This window comes from Moschus berezovskii, chromosome 5 (assembly GCF_049115385.1).
Source record: "Moschus berezovskii isolate FMDL1 chromosome 5, NW_MosBer_1.0, whole genome shotgun sequence".
NCBI classification, from domain to species: Eukaryota; Metazoa; Chordata; class Mammalia; order Artiodactyla; family Moschidae; genus Moschus; species Moschus berezovskii.
The window spans coordinates 98,311,903-98,336,883 of NC_142464.1; the positions used below are offsets into that span (position 1 = coordinate 98,311,903).

The window sequence follows — 24,981 nt, forward strand, 5'->3', positions numbered from 1 at the left end:
GCATCAGTCTTTTCCAATGAGTTGGCTTTCTACATCAGGTGACCAAAATATTGGAGGTTCAGCTTCAGCATCAGTCCTTCCAGTGAATATTCAGGATTGATTTCCCTTAGAATTGACTGGTTTGATCTCCTTGCTGTGCAAGGGACTCTCAAGAGTCTTCTCCAACACTCTAGTTTGAAAGCATCTTCAGCCAACCTGGATAATTACACTTAAAGCTCTAGACTTCATGCTGAGTCAATGCAAGAGCTCTAAAACATCTGATGAAAAAATAGTAAAGGCATCAGGTGAAAAAGCTGAAATTTCTGGTCAGAAAAGAGAGACATCAATATTTCAAGAAAAAGGAGAACCAACACTGACGGTCCCCCATCGGTGAATGGAACAGGATTTTATGTGTGTTTTCATCTTTATTTCATCAGTACACATCTGTGTAAGGGTGCTGTGCTGCAGAAAGCACTCTTTAGTGTCCATGTGCTGTTTTGTCCAAAGACAGACCAGAAGAGGAGACCCGGACCAGCTCGCCCACAGCTTCAGAGTGACCACCAATCCCATATTCTCAAAGCAACTCTAAACCCTTCTTAGGTGGAAAAGGAGATCTGCCTCGAATTTTGAAAGTTCCAGCGTTGCTAAGAGAATATTGAGCAGGACACAAAACACTAGGTCCTTTCACAGCCCTCAGCTTTCACTGAAATTAACCCAGCAATCAGCTTTTGACACTGATCCCAGTTTTCATGTATGAAATAAGCAAAATTGAATGTAGAGAGGCAGAAATATATAGAGGCAGAGGATAGATAACTAAACAAAATCTACTTGATTACTTCTCTTTAATTCCCCCGGTCTGATAACTAAAGAAAACTAAGTCTCTCTCTAAGACCATCTCCCCAACACTGTGGGGATCTCTCCCCAGTGTTCCCAGAGCTTTCCTGCCCCGCGACCAGGGTGGCCTGAGACTCACAGCCCCTATCTGAGCTGGAGCCCCAGCGTGGCGGCGACTCACCGTCGCGTGGGGATTTGGGCGCGGGGATGACACCCCGAATCCGCTGATTACGCGTGAGACGGGCGGGGCCGCCTTCCTTCCGGACCGGGAGTTTCCCTGACCCCGGGGCTAGCAACTCCCTTCTGATCAGGATAAAAGGGGTTCACCCGGCTCGGGGAGCCACAGAGCCCGCTCAGCCAGCGCGCCCGCCAGCCTTCCCGCCGCAGACACAGACCCTCCCCGCTGAGCCCCATGGCCCGAGCCGCGACCCCCGCCGCCCCCCGGCTCCTCCGCGCCGCGATGCTGCTCCTGCTCCTCGTGGCCGCCGGCCGGCGCGCGGCAGGTGAGACCCGGATCCCCAGGGCGGGACGGGGCTGGGTGGGCGCCCGTGAGGACAGCCCCTAACCCACTCTGTCCTTCCCGCAGGGGCGCCCGTGGTCAACGAACTACGCTGCCAGTGCCTGCAGACCTTGCAGGGGATTCACCTCAAGAACATCCAGAGCGTGAAAGTGACGCCCCCCGGCCCTCACTGCGACCAAACCGAAGTCGTGTAAGTGTTACTTCTGTTGCTGTCCATGTCATCACCACCCACCGTGCCGATGCCCCCACCCCGTCCTTCAAATTGACCCCCCACCTCACGAATATTCTTCCTTCTCTCTGCAGAGCCACTCTCAAGACTGGTCAGGAAGTGTGTCTTAACCCCACCGCCCCCATGGTTAAGAAAATCATCGATAAGATGCTAAACAAGTGAGTTGTGGTTTTTATTCATCGTGTGACTATAGTCATTCTGCCTGCTGAAAGTTATGTCAGAGAAACCTAGGATTTAGCTGAAGGAATGAAAAATCACTATTTCAGAATTAAATTTGCCATTAAGGTCATTAATCTGCTCTGATGCCAGAAGGATATTGCCAATGCTTTCTCCATCATGGCCCCTGACTTTCCCCATTCAAATGAATGTGGGTTTAACTGCTTTCATTAAAATTCTCACTGGTGTTGAACAGTTCAGTTCAGTCACTCAGTGGTGTCCAACTCTTTGTGACCCCATGGACTGCAGCACACCAGGCCTCCCTGTCCATCACCAACTCCCGGAGTTCACTTAAAGTCATATCCACAGAGTCGGTGACGCCATCCAGCCATCTCATTCTCTGTTGTCCCCTTCTTTTGCCTTCAATCTTTCCCAGCATCAGGGTATTTTCAAATGAGTCAGCTCTTCCCATCAGGTGGCCAAAGTATTGGCGCTTCAGCTTCAGCATCAAATAGAATTGGCTATTTGTAGCCAATAATATGGAAAAGGAAATGGCAGCCCACTCCAGTGTTCTTGCCTGGAGAATCCCAGAGACAGCGGAGCCTGGTGGGCTACCATCTATGGGGTCGCACAGAGTCGGACACGACTGAAGTGACTTAGCAGCCAATAATACAGTGAATACTGCAAGCCCCACCTCCATTCCTAAATAAGAGTATCAGAGAGCCTAGAGGCATCTGCCACACAGTATAGCAGGTGGTAGGTAGTAACCACTTGATGCCAGACTGGGAAGACTAGACTCAGAAATTTCTGGAACCCAGGGAGAGGGAAGGGAGAAGAGTGCTGCTTCAGTCTTCTGGAGCAGCTACTAAGGAAGACTTTTTCTTCTTGCAGGGCCAGCACCAACTGACCAGGTGGAAAACAGAAGTTCTATGATGGCTATTCCAGAAGTAGGCCTTGCCCCTACAGAAATCAAAGCGGGAAAAGAGGAATCACCAGCTCCTAAGGCCACCTGGATCAGGCTTAACATGTTTGAACATCTCTTAGGAGGCTTCTTCCACTTATTTATTTACCTATTTATTTATTTATTTATGTGTTGCTTGGGTTTCAAAGATTCTGTTAATATTTACATGTGACATGATTAAGGATGTGATCAAATCTACTTGCGCATCCTATCATTATTGGTATTATTTATTTTATGAAAAAAAAAGTTTATTTAGTCCTGATTATTACTGAGTTTGAAGTAGAAGGTTTGCAAATGTTTGCCAGTCATTAAATTAATATTTCTGAGGAGCCCACATTATGCCAGCCCTTGTGGCAGAAGCTGGAGGTTGGAAACAGGTAGTGAACTCTCGGGTGGGGAGATGCATGTTTTTGTAAATGCATGTGTTTGTAAATGTTTAAAAGAATGTTAGTTATTTATTGAAATGATTTCACAGTATGTGGTCAGCATTCTCATGTTGAAACTTTAAGAGCAACAATGTTCTAAATACCCTCTGGACATTTTATGTCTTTCTTGTAAGGCACAATGCCTTGTTTCATGTTAATTATGCAGTGCTTTTCTATGTCTGAGAAAAGAGAAGTTTAAATATTTATTGATGTTTTTACAAAGAACATGAAAATAAAACATTTCAAACTAAACACTGTTTATTTCATTTTTTTCTGAGGAAAAATTTCTACCTTTACTGGATAAATCTGATGATTTACATCAACGTTTCTTAGCTTCTTTTTCTCCTCTTGGACATTCATTTGCTACACAGATAAATCAAACGATAAGTTATACTTAATTTCATCTGCTGATAGCTGTCACTCCCCTTGGCTCTCACCAACCCAAGAATGTGCTTTTCCAAACTGTGCACTGGCCCCTTCCCCTTAGTGTGAGAGTCACTATAATATTATGAAAGCAATAATAATATATTGCTGTTTTTTATAAGGAGCTTCTTGTTACCTTGCTACTCAAGTATACCTTTTTAAAAATTTCTTTTTTTTATTCTTGTAGCTATCTTTTTTAAAAATTTTATCTGTTTTTTATATTTTTTAAAATAATTATTTATTTGGCTGTCCTGGGTCTTAGATTCAGCACGTGGGATCTTCTGTCTTCATTGAGGCATGTGGGCTCTAGTTTCCTGACCAGGGATGGAACCCTGGTCCCTTTCACCTGGAGTGTGGAGTCTTAGCCACTGGACCACCAAGGAAGTTTCTCTTGTAGCTATGGTAACAACAACCCTCATTTCATTGCTTTGGCTAAGGGATTTTTCAAACAACTATTAACAATTTAATGAAACTGGCAGTGAAATGATAATAAAGAGGATTTTTTTCAAGACTCAAAATACTTTGTGTCATCAATAGAAGCACAAAAAGTGAGTGGCTGATTAATCTATAAAAGATCTAACTGACATTTGAGTTCAGTTTTCTAACTTTCATTTATAAGTAACTATCTCTGAGTTTGGGTTTCCTTGTGGCTCAGATGGTAAAGAATCTCACCAAAGAGTTTAAGGTTATCCCAACCCTTTACATCAGTTTATCATATACAGTAAAATGGTTTTAAGATTTGAATGTGTTAGTTACCACCCTTCAGCATGTTTTCCTTATACTAGAGTAGGATCTCCAGTCAGTCAAGAGAACAGGTTTTTATGTCAGTGTATCTCCATTTAGCTATCTTCATGCCTCTAGAGCTTCCACAGTGGCTCAGTGGTAAAGAATTCACCTGCCAATGCAAGAGACAGAAGAGATGTGGGTTCAATCCCTGGGTCGAAGATCCTCTGGAGTAAGAAATGGCAACCAACTCCAGTATCCTTGCCTGGAGAAGTCCATGGACAGAGGAGCCTGGCAGGCTACAGTCCATGGGATCGCAAAGAGTCCCACATGACTGAGCACAGCACACACACACACAGGTAGCAAGAAACAACCTCTGTGAGGTTTGTTTCACACTTACAAAAGCTGAAAAAGTGATCATCTCTTCATTATTCCAATGTACTGATTATGAGATGAGAAGAAAGAAACTGTGAACTACAGAATAAATTAAAGCCAATTGTCTAGATGCTCCCTAAATGCTAGCATTTGCTCCCTAATCCCAAGCCAGAGGACATGGGAAAATGTTTACAAGTGTGACCCACTTGAGAGAAAGTTCAATTAAGCCCTCACCCTTAAGACCAGTCCTTACCCTCAAACATGGAACTTGCTATACTGGCCACTTATCACTTGTCAATACAGAACACAGCCCCTGAAAAGCAAAAGGATGTTGCTGTTCATATGGTGATTAAATACAACCATTTCAAAGAATCATATTTACTTCAGAGTAAATTCTAGCTCTATCAGTTGTGAACTGATAGACAGTTGTAGGGTAAGTTCCTGACCTAACCTTAATTTCCCTTCTACCCAGTAAAGGTAATGACAGAACACTCTTTCTGAAGTTGTACAGGGATTTAAACGTGATCAGTGTCTCCAGGAATCTGCCATTGGTCCTCAAGACCAACTCCATGGGCATCATGTCAGCTTCAGTGCTGGATCAAGTGGATATGCCGTGTAGTTTTGACATCGAATTTCCCGGGCGGTTCCTGCTGAAAGTGTCACAGCTGGAAGTGAAGCACAAAGCATGTGAGGTCATGGTCACAGCATGAAGAAAGTAGAAAAGGAATATTATGCGTTATGTCACAACGTTGAGGGATCATTAGCCGGAAATAGCAATGGCAGCAGTGACTGAGATTTCCTGAGCAATGTTACTAAATGAACTAGAGCTAGAGAGGAGAAAGTATGGCGTATCCCATTTTGTTCTTGTGACCCTTTGTGAATTGTATCAATAGATGTCCTCTCAGGACTTCCAGAAGTAACTGGAGAAACACTGGGAGATGGCAGAGGTGGCAGACCTGTGATAGCACAATGGGGGCCATTCAGAATCACAGATGATGCTATTTCTCCTTTCTGGGACTTCTCATACAAATAACAACGGGAAGAGCTTGTCCTTTCTTTACTGTTGATGCCCCACTTGTCTCCCCGCTGTTTCTGATGAATTCTGAAGTCACAATGGGCAACATCTATACTTTTCTGGTGGTTTCCCAACTCAAGCTCCTCTCTCCTGCTTCTTTCTCTGCTTGGGAGTATGGAAAGGGGGAATGGCAGAGGAGTCTGCTCACCTCACAGGTGGGATGGTCTGTCATGAGATGACTGTCACTGAGGGTCAGGAGTTAGTGGATATGTATTCTATTTTATAGTTGGACATGTCTAGAAGTTGCACTACATATATATATTTTCTACTTCTCTCTTCATCATGTTCACATTTTATTTTAAACTTTTTAGCATATTTATAATAGGTATTTTAATATCCTTATATATTAATTCTATAATTCTGTCCTGAGTCTATTTCTATTGCTTGAATTTTCCTCCTGGTATGGGTTATGATTTTCTACTTCCTGGCATGTGTAGTAATTTTTGATTGGATGCAGGAAAAATTATATATTATGTTGTGGAGCATCAAGATTTTGTTTTCTTCTTTTGGAGTCTTAGCCTCTGTTCTGGTGGGCAGCTAAGTTACTGGAGCATCAACTAGATCTTTTTGAGACTTGTTTTTCAGCTTAGTTAGGGTGGTCTAGAGAGAGTTCTTTGCTTTGGAGTTCATTTAATTGTACTGCCGAGTCACATCTCTTTTGTGTCTCTACTGAATGCCCTGAGTGTTCGCAAGCTCTCTAACAAGTCAGACCTCAAGTGTCTCCCCACTCCATAAGAGGTCTGAGAACTGCTCAGCCTGAACAGCTATGGATATCCTTTCCCTGAACTTATGGAGTTTCACCCTATGCATTTGTGACTTAGTATTGATCAAAGAGAACCAATGGAAGTTCAAGGCCAATTTCTAGAGTTCTATTTTCTTTAGCCAACCACTTAATAACTATCATGATGTCTTGAGCCTTCTTTTTTTTCTGAGCCTATTTTTTAAGCCTTGAAAAACTAAGTTACTTTGAGTCTTTGAACACTTGGTTGTCTTATTTTGTATCCTTTCCTATTATCATCATAATATCTAAACACCTTATAACAGTATTTTCTGATTTTAGTGTAGAAGAAAAATGAGACTCAAAGAAATTAAGGTTATGTCTGAGTAGTGTTTCTAACTTATTTTTAACTTCTTGGTTTGTAAAAAGGCCAAGGTCTGATCATTTTGTCAAGTTATTGTAACTTATTTTAATATTGAAATAGCATTTTTTCTCAACTTTCTCAACATGCCAAGACTGTTGTCATAGTCCATTTGGGCAGCTGTAACAAAATATCATGTACTGGGTGGTTTCTAAACAAAAGATAGTTATTTCACACAGTTCTTGAGGTTGGAAGTCCAAGGTCAGGAAGTCCAAGCCAGCATAGCTGGGTGAAGTACCTCTTCTGGATTGTATCCTCACATGACATAAGGGATGACAGAACCCTCTGGGGTCACTTTTATGAGGGTACTAATCTCATTCATGAGGGCCCCACACTTATAACCTAATCACCTCTCAAAAACTTCCACCTCCAAACACCATCACATTAGGGGTTAGGATTCCAGCATGTGAACTGTTGGGAAGACACAAGCATTCAGACCACAGCAACCCTTCACAAATATATGTTAATATGAGCTTCCTTTCATCTGTAATAACTCCAGTGTTGCCTCTACTGTAAAGCCTTTGGCTCTGAGGGAGAGGTCCTTCCTCCACTGCCTGCAGGGTACCTATATATAATAACACAGATCACCATCTTTCATCTGTTTACATGTCTGCCTCTCCTTATAGTCCATGAACTTCTCAAGAGCAAAAACTCAAGTTTTACTCTTTAAGTACTTAGTGTCCAGCAAAAGTCCTTCAGGTAATGGTTGTTCAATGAGAATTAGCCAAAAAAACCAAGCATTCTTATTAGACTATATTTATCTTCAGGCTATATTAACCCTCGATCACTCACCTGGAACTAGACATCTTGGAATGTGAAGTCAAGTGGGCCTTAGAGAGCATCATGACGAACAAAGCTAGTGGAGGTGATGGAATTCCAATTGAGCTATTTCAAATCCTGAAAGATGATGCTGTGAAAGTGCTGCACTCAATATGCCAGCAAATTTGGAAAACTCAGCAATGGCCACAGTACTGGAAAAGGTCAGTCTTCATTCCAATCCCAAAGAAAGGGAATGCCAAAGAATGCTCAAACTACCGCACAATTGCACTCATCTCACACGCTAGTAAAGTCATGCTCAAAGTTCTCCAAGCTAGGCTTCAGCAATATGTGAATCATGAACTTCCTGATGTCCAAGCAGGTTTTAGAAAAGGCAGAGGCACCAGAGATCAAATTGCCAACATCCGCTGGATCATGGAGAAAGCAAGAGAGTTCCAGAAAAACATCTATTTCTGCTTCATTGACTATGCCAAGGCCTTTGACTGTGGGGATCACAATAAACTGTGGAACATTCTGAAAGAGATGGGAATACCAGACCACCTGACCTGCCTCTTGAGAAACCTGTATGCAGGTCAGGAAGCAACAGTTAGAACTGGACGTGGAACAACAGACAGGTTCCAAATAGGAAAAGGAGTACGTCAAAGTTGTATATTGTCACCTTGCTTATTTAACTTATATGCAGAGTACATCATGAGGAACGCTGGGCTGGAAGAAGCACAAGCTGGCATCAAGATTGCTGGGATAAATATCAATAACCTCAGAGAAGCAGATGACACCACCCTTATGCAGAAAGTGAAGAGGAACTCAAAGGCCTCTTGATGAAAGTGAAAGAGGAGAGTGAAAAGGTTGGCTTGAAGCTCAACATTCAGAAAACAAAGATCATGGCATCTGGTCCCATCACTTCATGGGAAATAGATGGAAAAACAGTGGAAAAAGTGTCAGACTTTATTTTTTGGGGCTCCAAAATCACTGCAGATGCTGATTGCAGCCATGAAATTAAAAGATGCTTACTCCTTGGAAGGAAAGTTATGACCAGCCTAGATAGCATATTGAAAGCAGAGACATTACTTTGCCAACCAAGGTCCGTCTAGTTAAGGCTATGGTTTTTCCCATGGTCATGTATGGATGTGAGAGTTGGACTGTGAAGAAAGCTGATCGCCAAAGAATTGATGCTTTTGAACTGTGGTGCTGGAGAAGACTCTTGAGAGTCCCTTGGACTGCAAGGAGATCCAACCAGTCCATTCTAAAGGAGATCAATCCTGGGTGTTCATTGGAAGGACTTATGCTAAAGCTGAAACTCCAATACTTTGGCCACCTCATGTGACGAGTTGACTCACTGGAAAGGACTCTGATGCTGGGAGCAATTGAGGATAGGAGGAGACGGGGACGACAGAGAATGAGATGGCTGGATGGCATCACCGACTCGATGGACATGAGTTTGAGTGAATTCCGGGAGTTGGTGATGGACAGGGAGGCCTGGCGTGCTGTGGTTCATGGGGTCGCAAAGAGTCGGACACGACTGAGCGACTGAACTGAACTGAACTGAACTGATATTAACCCTCAGTAATCACTGATTCTTCACTTCAGTGTTGCTACAGGTTGAATTGCATCCCCTACTCCCACCTTCCAAATTCATAGATTAAGATTCTAACCCCCAATACCCACTTGGAGATAAAGTTTTTACAGAAATAATCAAACTAAAGTCAGGTCACTGGGGTGGGTTATCCAATGTGACTGGTGTCCTCACAAAAAGGGAGAACTTAGAGTTGGACGTGCACACAAAGAGAACAGCATGTGAAGAAGAAGATGATCATCACCAAGCCAAGGAAAGACACTTGAAACGGCTTTTTCCCTCCCAGATCTAGGAAAGAACCAACTTATCCAACACCATGATTTTCGACCTCTAGGCTCCAAAATGGTGAGATAAAGATTTATATTGTCTAAGCAACATAGTATGTGGTACTTTTCTTATGGCAGCCCCAGGAAACTGAAGCAAATGCTTTGGTGTTGGGTTTGTTAATACATATATAGATAGATAGATAGATAGATATGTATATATGTATATATACATATATATCAGAGAAGGCAATGGCAACCCACTCTAGCACTCTTGCCAGGAAAATCCCATGAACAGAGGAGCCTGGCAGGCTGCAGTCCATGGGGTTGCTAAGAGTCGGATACGACTGAGCAACTTCACTTTCACTTTTCACTTTCATGCATTGGAGAAGGAAATGGCAACCCACTCCAGTGTTCTTGCCTGGAGAATCCCAGGGATGGAGCCTGGTGGGCTGCCATCTATGGGGTCGCAGAGAGTCGGACACGACTGAAGTGACTTAGCAGCAGAAGCAGCAGCAGCAGCATACATATATATATGCATAAATAAATAAATAAGCTGGATAGGGTAATGAAGGTTATTTATAAAACTGCTTAAGAAAAAAAAATGAAGTTCATAATCCACTGAGCTAATTCAGCTTCAAGCCTTTTGAAACTGCTGCCTTTAAACCGTAAGTAAATCATAATTTGCTGTTCTTGACAGGACAAGGGTTGCTGTAATCTGAACTTTATTCAGTATCTTTGTGAAAGTTCAAGTCACTCCATCATGTCTGACTCTTTACGACCCCATGGACTGTAGCCTGCCAGGCTCCTCTCTCTATGGAATTCTCCAGGGTAGAGTACTGGAGTGGGTAGCTGCTCCCTTCTCCAGTGGATCTTCCCAACCAGGGGTTGAACCCAGGTCTCCCACACTGCAGGTAGATTCTTTACCACTTGAGCCACAAGGGGAGCCCTCAGTATCTTTAGAGGTTACCCATACTTTAAGTATGGGGCTTCTCAGGTGGCGCTAGTGGTTAAGAATCCACCTGCCAATGCAGGAGACATAAGCGACACGGGATCTATCCCTAGGTCAAAAAGATCCCCTGGAGAAGGAAATGGCAACCCACTCCAGGATTCTTGCCTGAAGAATACAATGGACAGAGGAGCCTGGTGGGCTATAGTCCATAGGATCAGAGTTGGACAAGACTGAGGCGACTTAGCACACATGTGTGCACACATTATGAGTACAGTTAGAGCTTGAAAGAGTCTATTATAACCTTGAATAGATTTACGCAAATAGCCACAAAAGCCAAAAGTAAATACTTGAGGAGGAAAAGCCTCTTCATTTTCTACACTGTACAAACATGACTTTTGAAAAGATATATAGACATCTTTTATTATTCCATTTTGTAAGTTACTAATTGTAACTGGCACTGAACCCTTCACAATCATGCAGTTTCCCTCCCAGGGAATAATAGGTTCATTTTTCTATTCAATAAATTCATCTCCTCATGCCTGAAACCCCTCAGTTAAAGCAAAGTTTGAAAAACAAACCCAGCTTCCTCATTGACTTGTAAGTAACAAACATGCCACTTGAATAAACTGCTCCTTCTATTCTTCGTGGAAAGAGAGTGCAAGAACAACAAAAAACTTCCATGGTTACAGAGAGCACATAAAAGAGGCTGCAGTACTGACACTACCATTCAGACAAGGATCAAGATCAAGCACAGACATGGCTACTGAGAACTCACAGATGCTCCTCCTGTTGGGTGTCCTTGTCCTGGGCATCTTTGGTAAGGAGCTGTCGCTTTCATCTTTTGCTTCTTGGCTTTGGAAAAATTCAAAGCCCAAATGTTTCCAGATCAAATGAGATTGAATCTGGTGTTAGGGCAAAATGTAGAAACTATAAAATTAAAACCTAAGCAGCACATACACTTAGATTGTGGAATATCAAAGAAGTTCCTGTTGAGTTAAATTTTTTAAATCTGTTTAATTAATTAATTAATATTGAGAACGTTATGAATACCCATACACACATGTGTGCATGCTGAGTCATCGCTTCAGTTGTGTCTGATTCTTTGCAACACTATGGACTGTAGCCCACCAGCCTCCTCTGTCCATAAGATTCTCCAGGCAAGAATGGGGGAGTGGGTTGCCATTTCCTTCTCCAGGGGACTTTCCCGACCCAGGGATCGAATGCATGTCTCTCATGTCTCCTGCATTGGCAAACGGGTACACCGTAAGGGTCTGTGCTTTTCTTATTAAAGATGGTAGCAGCAGCATGGGCTTCCCTGGTGGCTCAGTGATAAAGAATCCACCTGCCAATGCAGGAGACACAGGTTCAATTCCTGGGTCAGGAAGATCCCCTGAAGAAGGGAATGGCTACCCACTCCAATATTCTTGCTGGGAAAACCCCACGGACAGAGGTGGCTGGCCAGCTACAGTCCATGGCATTACAAACAGTCAGTCAGGACTAAAGACTGAACAACAAGAAGCAGCAGCACACTGCAAAAAGGTTTAGGGCATTTATTGTAATGGTGGAAATTGCCACCTTCAACTGATAGAATTCACATAAAATTTTGGTATTTAAACTATTTTATAGAAGGCAATGAAGTTGATTTTTACCACTAAGCATTTTTATTGACCATATATGCCTTCAAGCAATAAATTATTGGTCTAGTACACTTACCCATTTCTCAAATATAGGAGATATTCAATAGTTTCATTGACCATAACAATAGCAAATGATTATATTTATGTGATTGTCTCCCTAAAGATTTCTGATAGTATTTGGTGAGTTGAGTATCTTACTGCATTGATCTCAGATTTCATAAGTAAAGAATTAAGCATCATGGCTGTCTTTGTTCTTAGTGTTTCACTATTATTTTCTCACACAGCTGATCCCTGTGAGAGTCAAGAGCTGCGATGCCTGTGTATTCACACACAATCTGACTTTATTCCTCCCAAATTCATTGCAAAAGTCCAGATAATCCCTGAAGGTGCTCACTGCAACAGAAAAGAAATCATGTAAGTAGTGAAGATGTAGAGGGAGAAGTCTTTTTTTGTTTTTTGACTGTTTCCCAAGTTTTACTGAAACATAATTAGCATACATCACTATAAATTTAAGGTGTACTGCATGATGACTTGAATTATATATATTGTGAAAAGATTACTACAATAAGCTTAGTTAGCCTCCATCATCTCATAGATAAATCAAAAATAGGTTTTTCTTTGTGATGAGATCTCTCCAGATCTACTCTCTTAATAACTTAATTAATAACCTTTTCTTTATTGCCTCACAGGTGTTCTTTACACATTCTGGATATTAAACCCTCATCAGAATTATGGATAGAAAAGCTCATTTTCCAATTTGTGGTTCATGTTTTTATTCTTTCTGTGGTGTCCTTTCAATCAGTATAAATTTATTTTTAATATGCTTGAGATTAGCAATGTTCTCTTTTCTGGTTAGCACTTTTAATGTTTTAGTTCAAAAAAACTTTCCTTCACAGAGTTCATAAAAATATTCTTCTGCATTGTCTGCTAAATTTTTTTACAGTCTTTTCCTATGTATTTAAAACTTTACAATATTCTAGCAGACAGAATCCAACAACATATTAAAAAGATCATACATCATGACCAAGTGGTCTTTATCCCAGGGATGCAAGGATTCTTTAATATCCACAAATCAATCAATGTAATACACCACATTACAAACTGAAAAATAAAAACCATATGATTATCTCAATAGATGCAGAGAAAGCCTGTGACAAAATTCAACATCCATTTATGATAAAAACCCTCCAGAAAGCAGGAATAGAAGGAACATACCTCAACATAATGAAAGCTATATATGCCAAACCCACAGGAAACATTATTCTCAATGGTTAAAAATTGAAAGCATTTCCCCTAAAGTCAGGAATAAGACAAGGGTGCCCACTCTCACCACTACTATTCAACATAGTTTGGGAAATTTTGGCCACAGCAATCAGAGCAGAAAAAGACATAAAAGGAACCCAGATTGGAAAAGAAGTAAAACTCCTACTGTTTGCAGATAACATGATCCTCTACATAGACAACCCTAAAGACTACACCAGAAAATTACTAGAGCTAATTAATGAATATAGTAAAGTTGCAGGATATAAAATCAACACACCAAAATCCCTTGCATTCCTATACACTAACAATGAGAAAACAGAGAAATTAAGGAAACAATTCCGTTCACCATTGCAACGAAAAGAATAAAATACTTAGGAAGGTATCTTTCTAAACAAACAAAAGACCTGTATATAGAAAACTATAAAACACTGGTGAAAGAAATGTAAGAGGACACAAATAGATGGAGAAATATACCATGTTCATGGATTGGAAGAATCAATATAGTGAAAATGAGTATACTATCTAAAGCAATCTATAGATTCAATGCAATCCCTATCAAGCTACCAATGGTACTTTTCACAGAACTAGATCCAATAATTTCACAATTTGTATGGAAATACAAAAAACCTTGAATAGGCAAAGCAATCTTGAGAAAGAAGAATGGAACTGGAGGAATCAACCTGCCTGACTTCAGGCTCTACTACAAAGCCACAGTCATCAAAAAAGTATGGTACTGGCACAAAGACAGAAATATAGATCAATGGAGCAAAATAGAAAGCCCAGAGATAAATCCACGCACCTACAGACACTTTATCTTCAACAAAGGAGGCAAAAATATACAATGGAGAAAAGACAATCTCTTTAACAAGTGGTGCTGGGAAAACTGGTCAACCACTTGTAAAAGAATGAAACTAGAACACTTTCTAATACCATACACAAAAATAAACTCAAAATGGATTAAAGATCTAAATGTAAGGCCAGAAACTATAAAACTCCTAGTGGAAGACATAGGCAAAACACTCTCTGACATAAATCACAGCAAGATTCTCTATGACCCACCTCCCAGAATATTGGAAATAAAAGTAAAAATAAATAAATGGGACCTAATTAAAATTAAAAGCTTCTGAACAACAAAGGAAACTATAAGCAAGGTGAAAAGACAGCCTTCAGAATTGGAGAAAATAATAGCAAATGAAGCAACTGACAAAGAATTAATCTCAAAAATATACAAGCAACTCCTGCACCTCAATTCCAGAAAAATAAATGACCCAATCAAAAAATGGACCAAAGAACTAAACAGACATTTCTCCAAAGAAGACATTCAGATGGCTAACAAACACATAAAAAGATGCTCAACATCCCTCATCATCAGAGAAATGCAAATCAAAACCACAGTGAGGTACCATTTCACACCAGTCAGAATGGCTGCTATTCAAAAGTCTACAAACAATAAATGCTGGAGAGGGTGTAGAGAAAAGGGAACCCTCTTACACTGTTGGTGGGAATGCAAACTAGTACAGCCACTATGGAGAACAGTATGGAGATTCTTTAAAAAACTGGAAATAGAACTGCCATATGACCCAGCAATCCCACTGCTGGGCATACACACTGGGGAAACCAGAATTGAAAGAGACACATGTACCCCAATGTTCATCACAGCACTGTTTATAATAGCCAGGACATGGAAGCAACCTAGATGTCCATCTGCAGATGAATGGATAAGAAAGCTGTGGTACATATACACAGTGGAATATTATCCAGCCATTAAAAAGAATACATTTGAATCAGTTCTAATGAGGTGGATGAAACTGGAGCCTATTATACAGAGTGAAGTAAGCCAGAAAGAAAAACACCAATACAGTATACTAACTCATATATATGGAATTTAGAGAGATGATAACGATAATCCTCTATACAAGACAGCAAAAGAGACACAGGTGTATAGAACAGTCTTTTGGACTCTGTGGGAGAGGTGAGGGTGGGATGATTTGGGAGAATGGCATTGAAATGTGTATTATCATATGTGAAACGGATCTCCAGTCCAGGTTCGATCCATGATACAGGGTGCTTGGGGCTGGTGCACTGGGATGACCCAGAGGGATGGGATGGGGAGGGAGGAGGGAGGGGGGTTCAGGATGGGGAACACATGTACACCCGGGGCAATTCATGTCAATGTATGGCAAAACCAATACAATATTGTAAAGTAATTAACCTCCAAAAAATAAATTAATTAATTAATTAATAAAAAGAAACTTTAATCCACCTGGAATTGATTTTTGCATATGGTGTGAGGGAATTATCCATTTTTATTTTTACGGTTTATCAACTGTCCAGCAGTACTTAAAATTATCATTATTTTCCCACTGATCTGCAATGTTATTTCTTTTTGATCCTATTGTAAAGGATAGTTTTATAAAATTTCACAGTTTAGCTGTTATTTGCATTTAGACATAAAATATTGTATTGACTTTGCAACCATTAACACTTTACTCTTGTTGCTGTTGTTCAGTTGCTCAGTTGTGTCTGACTCTTTGCAACTCTATGGACTGCAGCACACTAGGCTTCCCTGTCCATCACCATCTCCCAGAGCTTGCTGAAACTCATGTGTATTTTGTCAGTGATGCCATCCAACCACCTTGTCCACTTCTCCTCCTGACTTCAATCTTTCCTATCATCAGGATCTTTTCTAAGGAGTCGGCTCTTTGCATCAGGTGGCCAAAGTATTGGAGTTTCAGCTTCAGCATCAATCCTGCCAATGAATATTCAGGACTGATTTCCTTTAGAATTGACTGGTTTGATCTCCTTGCAGTCCAAGGGACTCTCAAGAGTCTTCTCCAACACCACAGCTCAAAAGCATCAATTCTTCAGTGTTCAGCCTTCTTTATGGTCCAACTCTCACATCCATACATGACTACTAGAAAAATCATAGCTTTAACTATACATATCTTTGTTGGCAAAGTAATGTCTCTGCTCTTTAATATGCTGTCTAGGTTTGCCATAGCTTTTCTTCCAAGGAGCCAGCATCTTTTAATTTCATGGCTGCAGTTACCATCTACTATGATTTTGGAGCCCAAGAAAATAAAGTCTGTCATTGTCATATGGAATGGCATCACCGACTCTGTGGACATGAGTTTGAGTGAACTCCGGGAGTTGGTGATGGACAGGGAGGCCTGGCGTGCTGTGATTCATGGGGTCGTGGAGAGTCGGACACGACTGAGAGACTGAACTGAACTGAAGTTTCCCTTTTGGAGATCTTATGAATCTTTCTAGTTTTGTTGAGATGGCTGTGGTGATGGCAGGCACCCTTGTCCTGGAGAAGGGTATGGCAAACCACTCCAGTATTCTTGCCTGGAGAATTCCATGGACTGAGTAGCCTGACTGGCTACAATCCATGGAGTCTCAAAGAGCTGGACAAGACTGAATGACTAACACTTTCTCTGGTCTTGGTAATATAATACTTTCAAGTTTTCACTATTGTGTGCAGTGTTTTGTGGCTATCTTTTTATTGGTAATTTACTGAAGAGTTATTATTATGTTATTATCATGTTATTATCATTATAATTATTATGATCTGGTCTTCATGTTGCTGTTGTTGTTCAGTCCCTAAGTTATGTCCAACTCTGTGACCTCATGGGTTACAACAGGCCATGCTCTGTTTTCTTCCACTGTCTCCCAGAGTTTGCTCAAATTCATGTCCATCAAGTCAGTGATGCTATCTAACCACTTCATCCTCTGCTGCCCATTTCTCCTTTTGCTTTCAATATTTCCTACCATCTGGGTCTTTTCCAATGACTCGGCTCTTTGCATCAGGTGGCCAAAGTATTGAAGCCTCAACTTTAGCATCAGTCCCTCCAATGAATATTCGGGGTTGATTTCCTTTAGAACTGACTGGTTTAACTGGTCCCCATGTAATGAACCTCAAAGGGACGGAGCTTTGCTATTCTGTTAAGTGCAGTTGGAAACTACAGAATAAATTTAAATAACTAGTTTATGGTTGGAGAAGGCAATGGCAAGCCACTCCAGTACTCTTGCCTAAAAAATCCCATGGATGGAGGAGCCTGGTAGGCTGCAGTCCCTGGGGTCGCTAAGGGTCAGACACGACTGAGCGACTTCACTTTCACTTTTCACTTTCACACATTGGAGAAGGAAATGGCAACCCACTCCAGTGTTCTTGCCTGGAGAATCCCAAGGAAGGGGGAGCCTGGTGGGCTTCCGTCTATGGGGTCACACAGAGTCGGACACGACTGAAGTGACTTAGCAGCAGCAGCAGTTTATGGTATCCTCCTGTCTCCCGATAATAAATGAGGTTTTAATGAAGTCTTAAAATCTAACCAAATTAGCAGAGGTGTAGTGATAAAGAGTACATAGTAAGTGGTTGATAACTGGCAGCCTGGAAGATACCCTCTGTAGGCAGATTTTCCAGAGTCTGACACTATACCCTGTGCATTTTAAATCTAGTAAATGTTCACTGATTATCAGCTAATATCTCAAAAGACTCTAGGAAATTTATCTTCTAGTTGATTTTTTTTAAATTATTTTTTTGGGCTCCAAAATCACTGTGGATGCTGATTGCAGCCATGAAATTAAAAGACGCTTACTCCTTGGAAGGAAAGTTATGACCAACCTAGATAGTATATTAAAAAGCAGAGACATTACTTTGCCAACCAAGGTCCGTCTAGTCAAGGCTATGGTTTTTCCCGTGGTCATGTATGGATGTGAGAGTTGGACTGCGAAGAAGGCTGATCGCCGAAGAATTGATGCTTTTGAACTGAAAAGACTCCTGAGAGTCCCTTGGACTGCAAGGAGTTCCACCCAGTCCATTCTAAAGGAGATCAATCCTGGGTGTTCATTGGAAGGACTGATGCTAAAGCTGAAACTCCAATACTTTGGCCACCTCATGCGAAGAGTTGACTCACTGGAAAACACTCTGATGCTGGGAAGGATTTGGGGCAGGAGGAGAAGGGACGACAGAGAATGAAATGGCTGGATGGCATCACCGACTCGATGGACATGAGTTTGAGTGAACTCCAGGAGTTGGTGATGGACAGGGAGGCCTGGCATGCTGTGATTCATGGTGTCGCAAAGAGTCAGACATGACTGAACGACTGAACTGAACTGATACTGATATGATTAATAGTTACATTCTAATAATACAACTAGTTTAAAATATCTGTGTGTTCATTTTAAGCATATGAATTTCATGTTACAGAAATTGTAATAATAAATTTCAAGTCTTATTAAATTATATGCAGTTATAATTTAACCAAAATACTCTTTTTTTTCAGAGTCACATTGAAAGATGGAAAATTAATTTGTTTGGATCCTGAGGCTGAATGGGTGATGAATATTATCAAAAAGATTGCATAGCTATAATTAATTTCAATAACTCTCATATTAATATTCTCTCCCACTTCTTTTAATTAAAGATATATTTAGAAATGCATACAGATTCTGCTACATTTCAGAATAAAATTACAATAAGACTAAAATAAGTCTATATCAGAAAACCCAAAAATATGGTTCCAAGACCAGCAGAATTATCATCACCTGGCAATTTTATGAAAATCCCAGTTCTTAGTCTCATTTCAGAAGTTCTGGGGATGAGCCCGAGGCCATGTCTAACAAGCCCTCCAGGTGATTTTGAGCTTCCCAGGTGATTATGGGCTTCCCTGGTAGCTCAGCTGGTAAAGAATCTGACTGCAATACGGGAGACCCAGTTTCAATCCCTGGGTCGGGAAGATCCCTTGGAGAAGGAAGTGGCAACCCATTCCAGTATTCTTGCCTGGAAAATGGCATGGACAGAGGAGCCTGGCAGGCTACAGTCCATGAGGTCACAAAGAGTTGGACATGACTTCGCGACTAAACCACCCAAGTTTGAGAACCATGGTTTCAAACAGATTTAACATGATATCCAAGTTGACCTATTTATAAATATCTCCACTGAATATAAAAGTGATTAAAATTGCTAGAAGCTCTCTTACAGAAATCAATCAGAAGCAACAGAACTATTTGATGAGAAATTTTAAGAAAAAAATTTCTCCCTCTTTGAAAAAAAAAAAATTAGTTGAGGCACAGCATTTCTAGAAACTAAACTCCAAATAGAGTTTGTAAACTGGTGGCTGGAGAAGATACAGGCAGGTGATAATGGGAGTGTATTTGGATTAACTTCTGAAAAAAAGAAAAACTCAGACTAGCTTTTGAGGGTATTTTGGTTTTGTTTTCTTTTGTTTTGATTTGGTTTGTCGAAGTCATAGCAGCAGCTAAGACCACTTATCAAGGAAAAATTTATAATGGTAACCACTTACAATGGAAAAACTAAATTTGCGGACTTTTAATTAAAAAATGAAAATAAAATAGAGAAATTTGAATGTAGTGACCTGAGGGTCACCTTGGCTGTTGAGAGGTGTAATGTGGTGGGAAGAATTGGAGTTTTTTAAAATCCTACAGATATGATATAATGTTCCCAAACCATCTAGCTATAAGTGATGTCATTTTGGATAATTTACTTAACATTGAGGATTGACATGCTTTCATTTGCTCTTACTTTATAATTGGAGAAGTAGATAATACATGTAAAGTGTTTCATTGTGACCATTAATAATTTTTAACTTACTAAATACTTTTATCTTTAGAGGTGTTTTTTTTTCCCCTCACAAGAAACTACAAATGGATAATCCTGTGTATGTGTGTAATTGCATGTCACTCTTCTTGTATTGTAGAACCCTTAACTGATGACCACACAAAAAGCATAACATTCTATGCATCTCAAGAGTCCTTTGTATCATCATGAATTTGGACATCGTCCAGAGTTTTCTTTGAAAATAGAACAATTTAATGGCAAGCCACTCCAGTACTCTTGCCTAGAAAATCCCATGGATGGAGGAGCCTGGTAGGCTGCAGTCCGTGGGGTCGCTAAGGGTCGGACACGACTGAGCGCCTTCACTTTCACTTTCACACATTGGAGAAGAAAATGGCAACCCACTCCAGTGTTCTTGCCTGGAGAATCCCAGGGATGGGGGAGCCTGGTGGGCTTCCGTCTATGGGGTCACACAGAGTCGGACACGACTGAAGTGACTTAGCAGCAGCAGCAGCATGCTAATTTAGGACTAGGTTGAACTGCTTTCTCTACTCATTCTGTTGATTTAAACATTAATTTCAGGCCAGTGATTGGCTACTTGTTGGAGAAGTAATGGGAGGAGAGGTAATCCAATTTTCAGTATGTAGGAAGGATAATCCTGAACTCATAAAGCAAGTGAGAGATTTCCCCATTGAGCTCAACACCTCTTAACAGATCCTACCTTCTCCATGATGTCCCCTGCCACAGACAGGAAAAAAAAAAAAAAACTTCCTCAGGGGGAACCTGCTTTTTAGTGAGGTGATTTACACATCTTGAAAATGCCCTAGGCCAAAAGTACAGGGGCCAGGGCACCACGTTCTGAGCAAGTGTCTGAACTTCTGTATACTCTTGTAAATGCGAAAACCTGGAAAAAACAAGGCGAAGTATCTCTATCACTTGCAAAATAGTTGAGAGGAAATAATAAAATTAAAGTTGCTTTGAAAATAAGCACGAAGAATCACAGTGCTATCCTTATTAAAATTGTAAAATCACTTCCCAGTTAGTATTAAATAAAGCTAGTTTTATGGTACCTATTCACATTGTTTTAGGCACAATTATACACGAGGTCTCCAAACTGTTTACGGCTGCAGATCTTGGCAAAAATAATAATCATATTATTAAGCTGTATACTAACAACTAGCTCTGAGACTGAGCTTGTTAAAAGATCTCAGGACCATGTGGGCAAGACTAACAGTAGTTTGGAATACAAAATTCAAAATTTCAAGAGAAAGGAATCTAGTCTTCACAGTTTGAGTACAACCACTCACACTCCAGGCTTCCCTGGTGGCTCAGTGGTAGAAGAATCTGCCTGCAGTGCAGGAGACACAGTTTGATCCAGGGATTGGGAAGATCCCCTGGAGAAGGAAATGGCAACCCACTCCAGTATTCTTGCCTGGGAAATCCTATGTACAGAGGAGCCTGGCGGGCTACAGTCCACGGGGTCGCAAAAGAGTCAGGCACTACCGAGTGACTACACAACAACAAATCGTTGTCCAGCCACCCGTAGACAGGAGTGTGAGAACACATCACAGAGGCAAGGCTTCCAGGAGCTGCCCCAGGGTGACACAGTTCATTTCCAGAGTAGCTGGCACATGACTCAGTAGAGTCTCTCTACAACGCAAAGAACACTCTTCTCAAAAAAAAGGGAAGAGTAAAGGTTTTCTGTTTTGCTCTGGTTTTTTATTTGTTTGTTTTTACAAAGCCTAAAATTCTTATTCTACAAACTACTCGGAAATCCTGAAGATTTGAAAGACTCCTTCCAAATGAATAGCTCAGTTGGCCAGAGAAAAACCCAAAGATCTTCCTCTCAAAAAAGAAAACAGAAACTAGGAAAGGAAATTTCCTAGGTATATACTGTGGATTGTTCTGAGTGAGGCTTAAAGCTGGTTGCTCTATCAAGATTTGAATGCTAACATTTTAATCTCTCATTAAGACTGATGACATGATTTTGTATCCTTATAAGGAAGAGAGTTGTGACAAAGATTTTTGTATAAAATCAAAACTTTCACTGGAAATAAATCCACTAAAAAACATAAGTTTGTAATAAGGAAGCATGTCTGCCTCAACATGGACAATGGGTGGAAAAAAATTTTTTTTTTCGGCCCCTAAAACTCTGTACCAATAGTCTGCCCTCAGGTAAGTCTGGGGTTTCATTATAGCCCTTGTATGGTCTGGAAACTTCCAGGTAGCATAGAAGGAGGCCCAGATCAATATCTGGCAATGAAACTCAAAATGTCCTACTAAGATATGTCTTCAACATGGACCCCAAAGGACTCTCAGAGATAGAGTCTCATGCAGCTGGTGAGTCTAAGTCCAAATTTATAAAACTCTGGAGGAACCATCAACACTAAACAGGAGTCAAGACCCACAATATGGAACATCTCTAAACTTGAAACTGTTAAAATCAACGAGAGACCATAATGAATAAGCATGTTTCAGATCATTAGACATTAAAGAAGGCTTTGGAACTTACGAAAATATTATAATATTAGGAAACTAAACAGATTCAAGAGTGGAGGGGGGAGACAGAGACAGATAATAGGGAAAGGAGCAGCAATGTTAAAAACATTCAAGGAATAAAAATATGATTATATAAAGTAAAATCTCATTGGACAACTTAAACAATAGATGAGCTTAAACCAGAGGGACAATTATTTTTTATTCATCTAGGACACAACAGAGAGATAAAAATATAGAATATACTAAAAGGAAGTTAGACTTTAATCATAGTATGAGAATATGTAACTTATTTCTGAAAGGAACTGCAGACTATGAGAAGTGGGAGAATGCATAAAAAGTAATATTTGAAAGGACAATAACTGAAATTTTCTAGGATAGACTAAGCCACCATAATCAAGGAGCCCAGTAGATTCTGAGCAAGATAGAAGAGCAAAAATCACATCCAACTACATTGCAGTGAACCTGCAAGATCCAGAACACACAGAAAAGACCTTAGGATAAGTAAGCATGACCCACTGTGTCCCAAGTGGTCTTGAAGGAGGACTCTAGGAGGCTCAAATCTATGATAGGTCGCTGGAAATACATGGTTTTCTAAAATGGAATTGCTCTGGATGAATTAGTTGTAGAAGAGTATTAATTTACTGTGGCTTTTTTCTTTACATTTGTTGTCAGGAATCAAGGTCACCAAATTTGGCTTGTGTTCATTATGCCTAAAGGTAAGATGGTTTCTACAGGATATAGTGAACTAGCGAGAAGGACACAGGGTTAGTGATTCACGTATTTATTTGACTAATTCTAATAGAAGTTTTTCACTTCCTTATGCTTGTGATTCACCCACTACCTCATGACTCACACATTTTACATCTTTTCCACTATTGCTTTTTTCTTTAGATTCAAAGAGTCTTTCAAACTATAACCTGTTGGACTGAGAAAAGTATGCCTTCATTACTGCTTGCCCCAATCCCACCCATCTTAATATGTTAATGTGGAGAAGTGGTGGGCTTCCCTGGTGGCTCAGTGGTAAAGAACCTGCCTGCCCATGCAGGAGATGAGGGTTTAATCCCTGGGTTGAGAAGATCCACTGGAGAAGGAAATGGCAACCCACTTTAGTATTCTTGCCTGGGAAATTCCATGGTTCAAACACTACCTTGCCTTGTAGAAGCCTTGTGGGCTATAGTCCATGGGGTCTCAAAGAGTCAGACGCGACTTATTGACTGAGCATGCATGCACAGAGAAGTGGTCAGAGTAGTTCAAACAGGATTTGCAGCAGACTCACTATCTCTATCATTTATGAGGTTATGAGATTTTAGGCAAGAAACTATTCTAAATTTCAGTTTCTCATTCCATAAAATGTCAGCATTAGTATCTACTTTAGGGGGTGATTAAAAGGACGAAATAAGTGAATGCCTTTTGCTTATTTTATTATAATCTAGAGGTAGTATCAAATTACTCAAAGTATTTCTGAAGATTATATTTCATTTTTTGGCTTAAAACTTTTATTCATACTGTTTCCTCTGTTTGGGCCATGCCTCCTTACCCTTCCCCTGACCTAACATTTAAAGGAACTAAAATCTGAAGAATGATCTTGGTTAGCATAAAACTTCCTCCAGGAGGCCTCCTCAAACTCTTCAAGGCTGGGTGCTCTTTGTCTATATAAGCTGTTAAAATTGCAGTTGCTTCATATTTTACCTCATTTCACAGAGGAAGCTTTTAAATCAGCACAAACTTAAATGACTTGCCAAGGATGACAAAACCAGCTAGTGGCAGAGCCCAGGCATGCAGCCAGGAATCCTGATTTTTATCCCCAATTACCACCACTGATTCCGTTTAAGCTAGCAGGGCCGGCTCCACCCTGGTTACACCCAGATTCTGTGGGATGCTGAGACATAAAACCTCCAGATAGAGACCCTCTATATATTTCTGGGTGAGGTGCATTTCTTCCCCATGACATGGTCGCTCATCAGGCCATCCAAGACATCCTGACTTCTACTCCTTGCCAACTCTACCAGTCCCCTTTAATCAGATACTATAATCTTGGTCTGGACCGATGCCTGTCTTTCTTCATTTTCTTCTTAGCGCCAACAAAAATATGCTATCATTTTAATTTAGCCAAATCTCCTTCCAGAACTCATCATTCACACACGGCTTTTTCTCTCCACTTGAGACTCAATCATTCCCACTGCTGAAACAAATCATGCTCTGTCTCTCACCAACAGCCTGCACCCTGAAAAACACATTTACGTATGGCAGTGCCTAATCCCATAGATGAGGGAGCTCAAGAAGAAGGTGCATTTATTATCATCCTCAAATCTGCTGTCTTCCTGTTTTCTGTTTTATTATACCACGGTTTATCCAGCTGCCTAAGCTAAGACTGGGGCTTCCCAGGAGGTGCTGGTGGTAAGGAACCCACCTGCCAATGCAGGAGATGTAAGAGGCTCAAGTTCTATTCCTTGGTCAGGAAGATCCCCTGGAGGAGGGCATGGCAACCCACTCCAGTATTCTTACCTGGAGAATCCCATGGTCAGAGGATCCTGGAGGGCTACAGCACATGGGGTCACAAAGAGTTGGACACGACTGAGTGACTGAGCACACATGCACACA

General features: G+C 40.8%; 2 protein-coding genes across 4 annotated transcripts; both read left to right on the forward strand.

Annotated features, from left to right (window-relative positions):
* Positions 1-1,146: 1,146 nt before the first annotated feature.
* Positions 1,147-3,356, forward strand: LOC129562028 (growth-regulated protein homolog beta-like). Its single transcript, XM_055434973.2, has 4 exons — positions 1,147-1,316; positions 1,400-1,523; positions 1,637-1,720; positions 2,610-3,356. Exons 1-4 carry the CDS (start codon positions 1,226-1,228, stop codon positions 2,623-2,625), a joined length of 315 nt encoding a protein of 104 aa, XP_055290948.1. The 5' UTR covers positions 1,147-1,225; the 3' UTR covers positions 2,626-3,356.
* Positions 3,357-11,142: 7,786 nt separating this feature from the next.
* On the forward strand, positions 11,143-23,730 carry LOC148777876 (C-X-C motif chemokine 15-like). Of its 3 annotated transcripts, none has more exons than XR_016037381.1 (3): positions 11,143-11,221; positions 12,326-12,455; positions 20,024-23,730. XR_016037381.1 is itself a non-coding variant. In XM_088836094.1 (3 exons), exons 1-3 carry the CDS (start codon positions 11,161-11,163, stop codon positions 18,669-18,671), a joined length of 273 nt encoding a protein of 90 aa, XP_088692220.1. In that variant the 5' UTR covers positions 11,149-11,160; the 3' UTR covers positions 18,672-20,007. The 3 variants fall into 3 exon arrangements, 2 of the variants coding, with proteins under 2 accessions (XP_088692220.1, XP_088692219.1); XM_088836094.1 differs by lacking the exon at positions 20,024-23,730 and adding an exon at positions 18,590-20,007 and having other exon boundaries at positions 11,149-11,221; XM_088836093.1 differs by lacking the exon at positions 20,024-23,730 and adding an exon at positions 12,731-15,238 and having other exon boundaries at positions 11,149-11,221.
* The last annotated feature ends 1,251 nt before the right edge of the window (positions 23,731-24,981 follow it).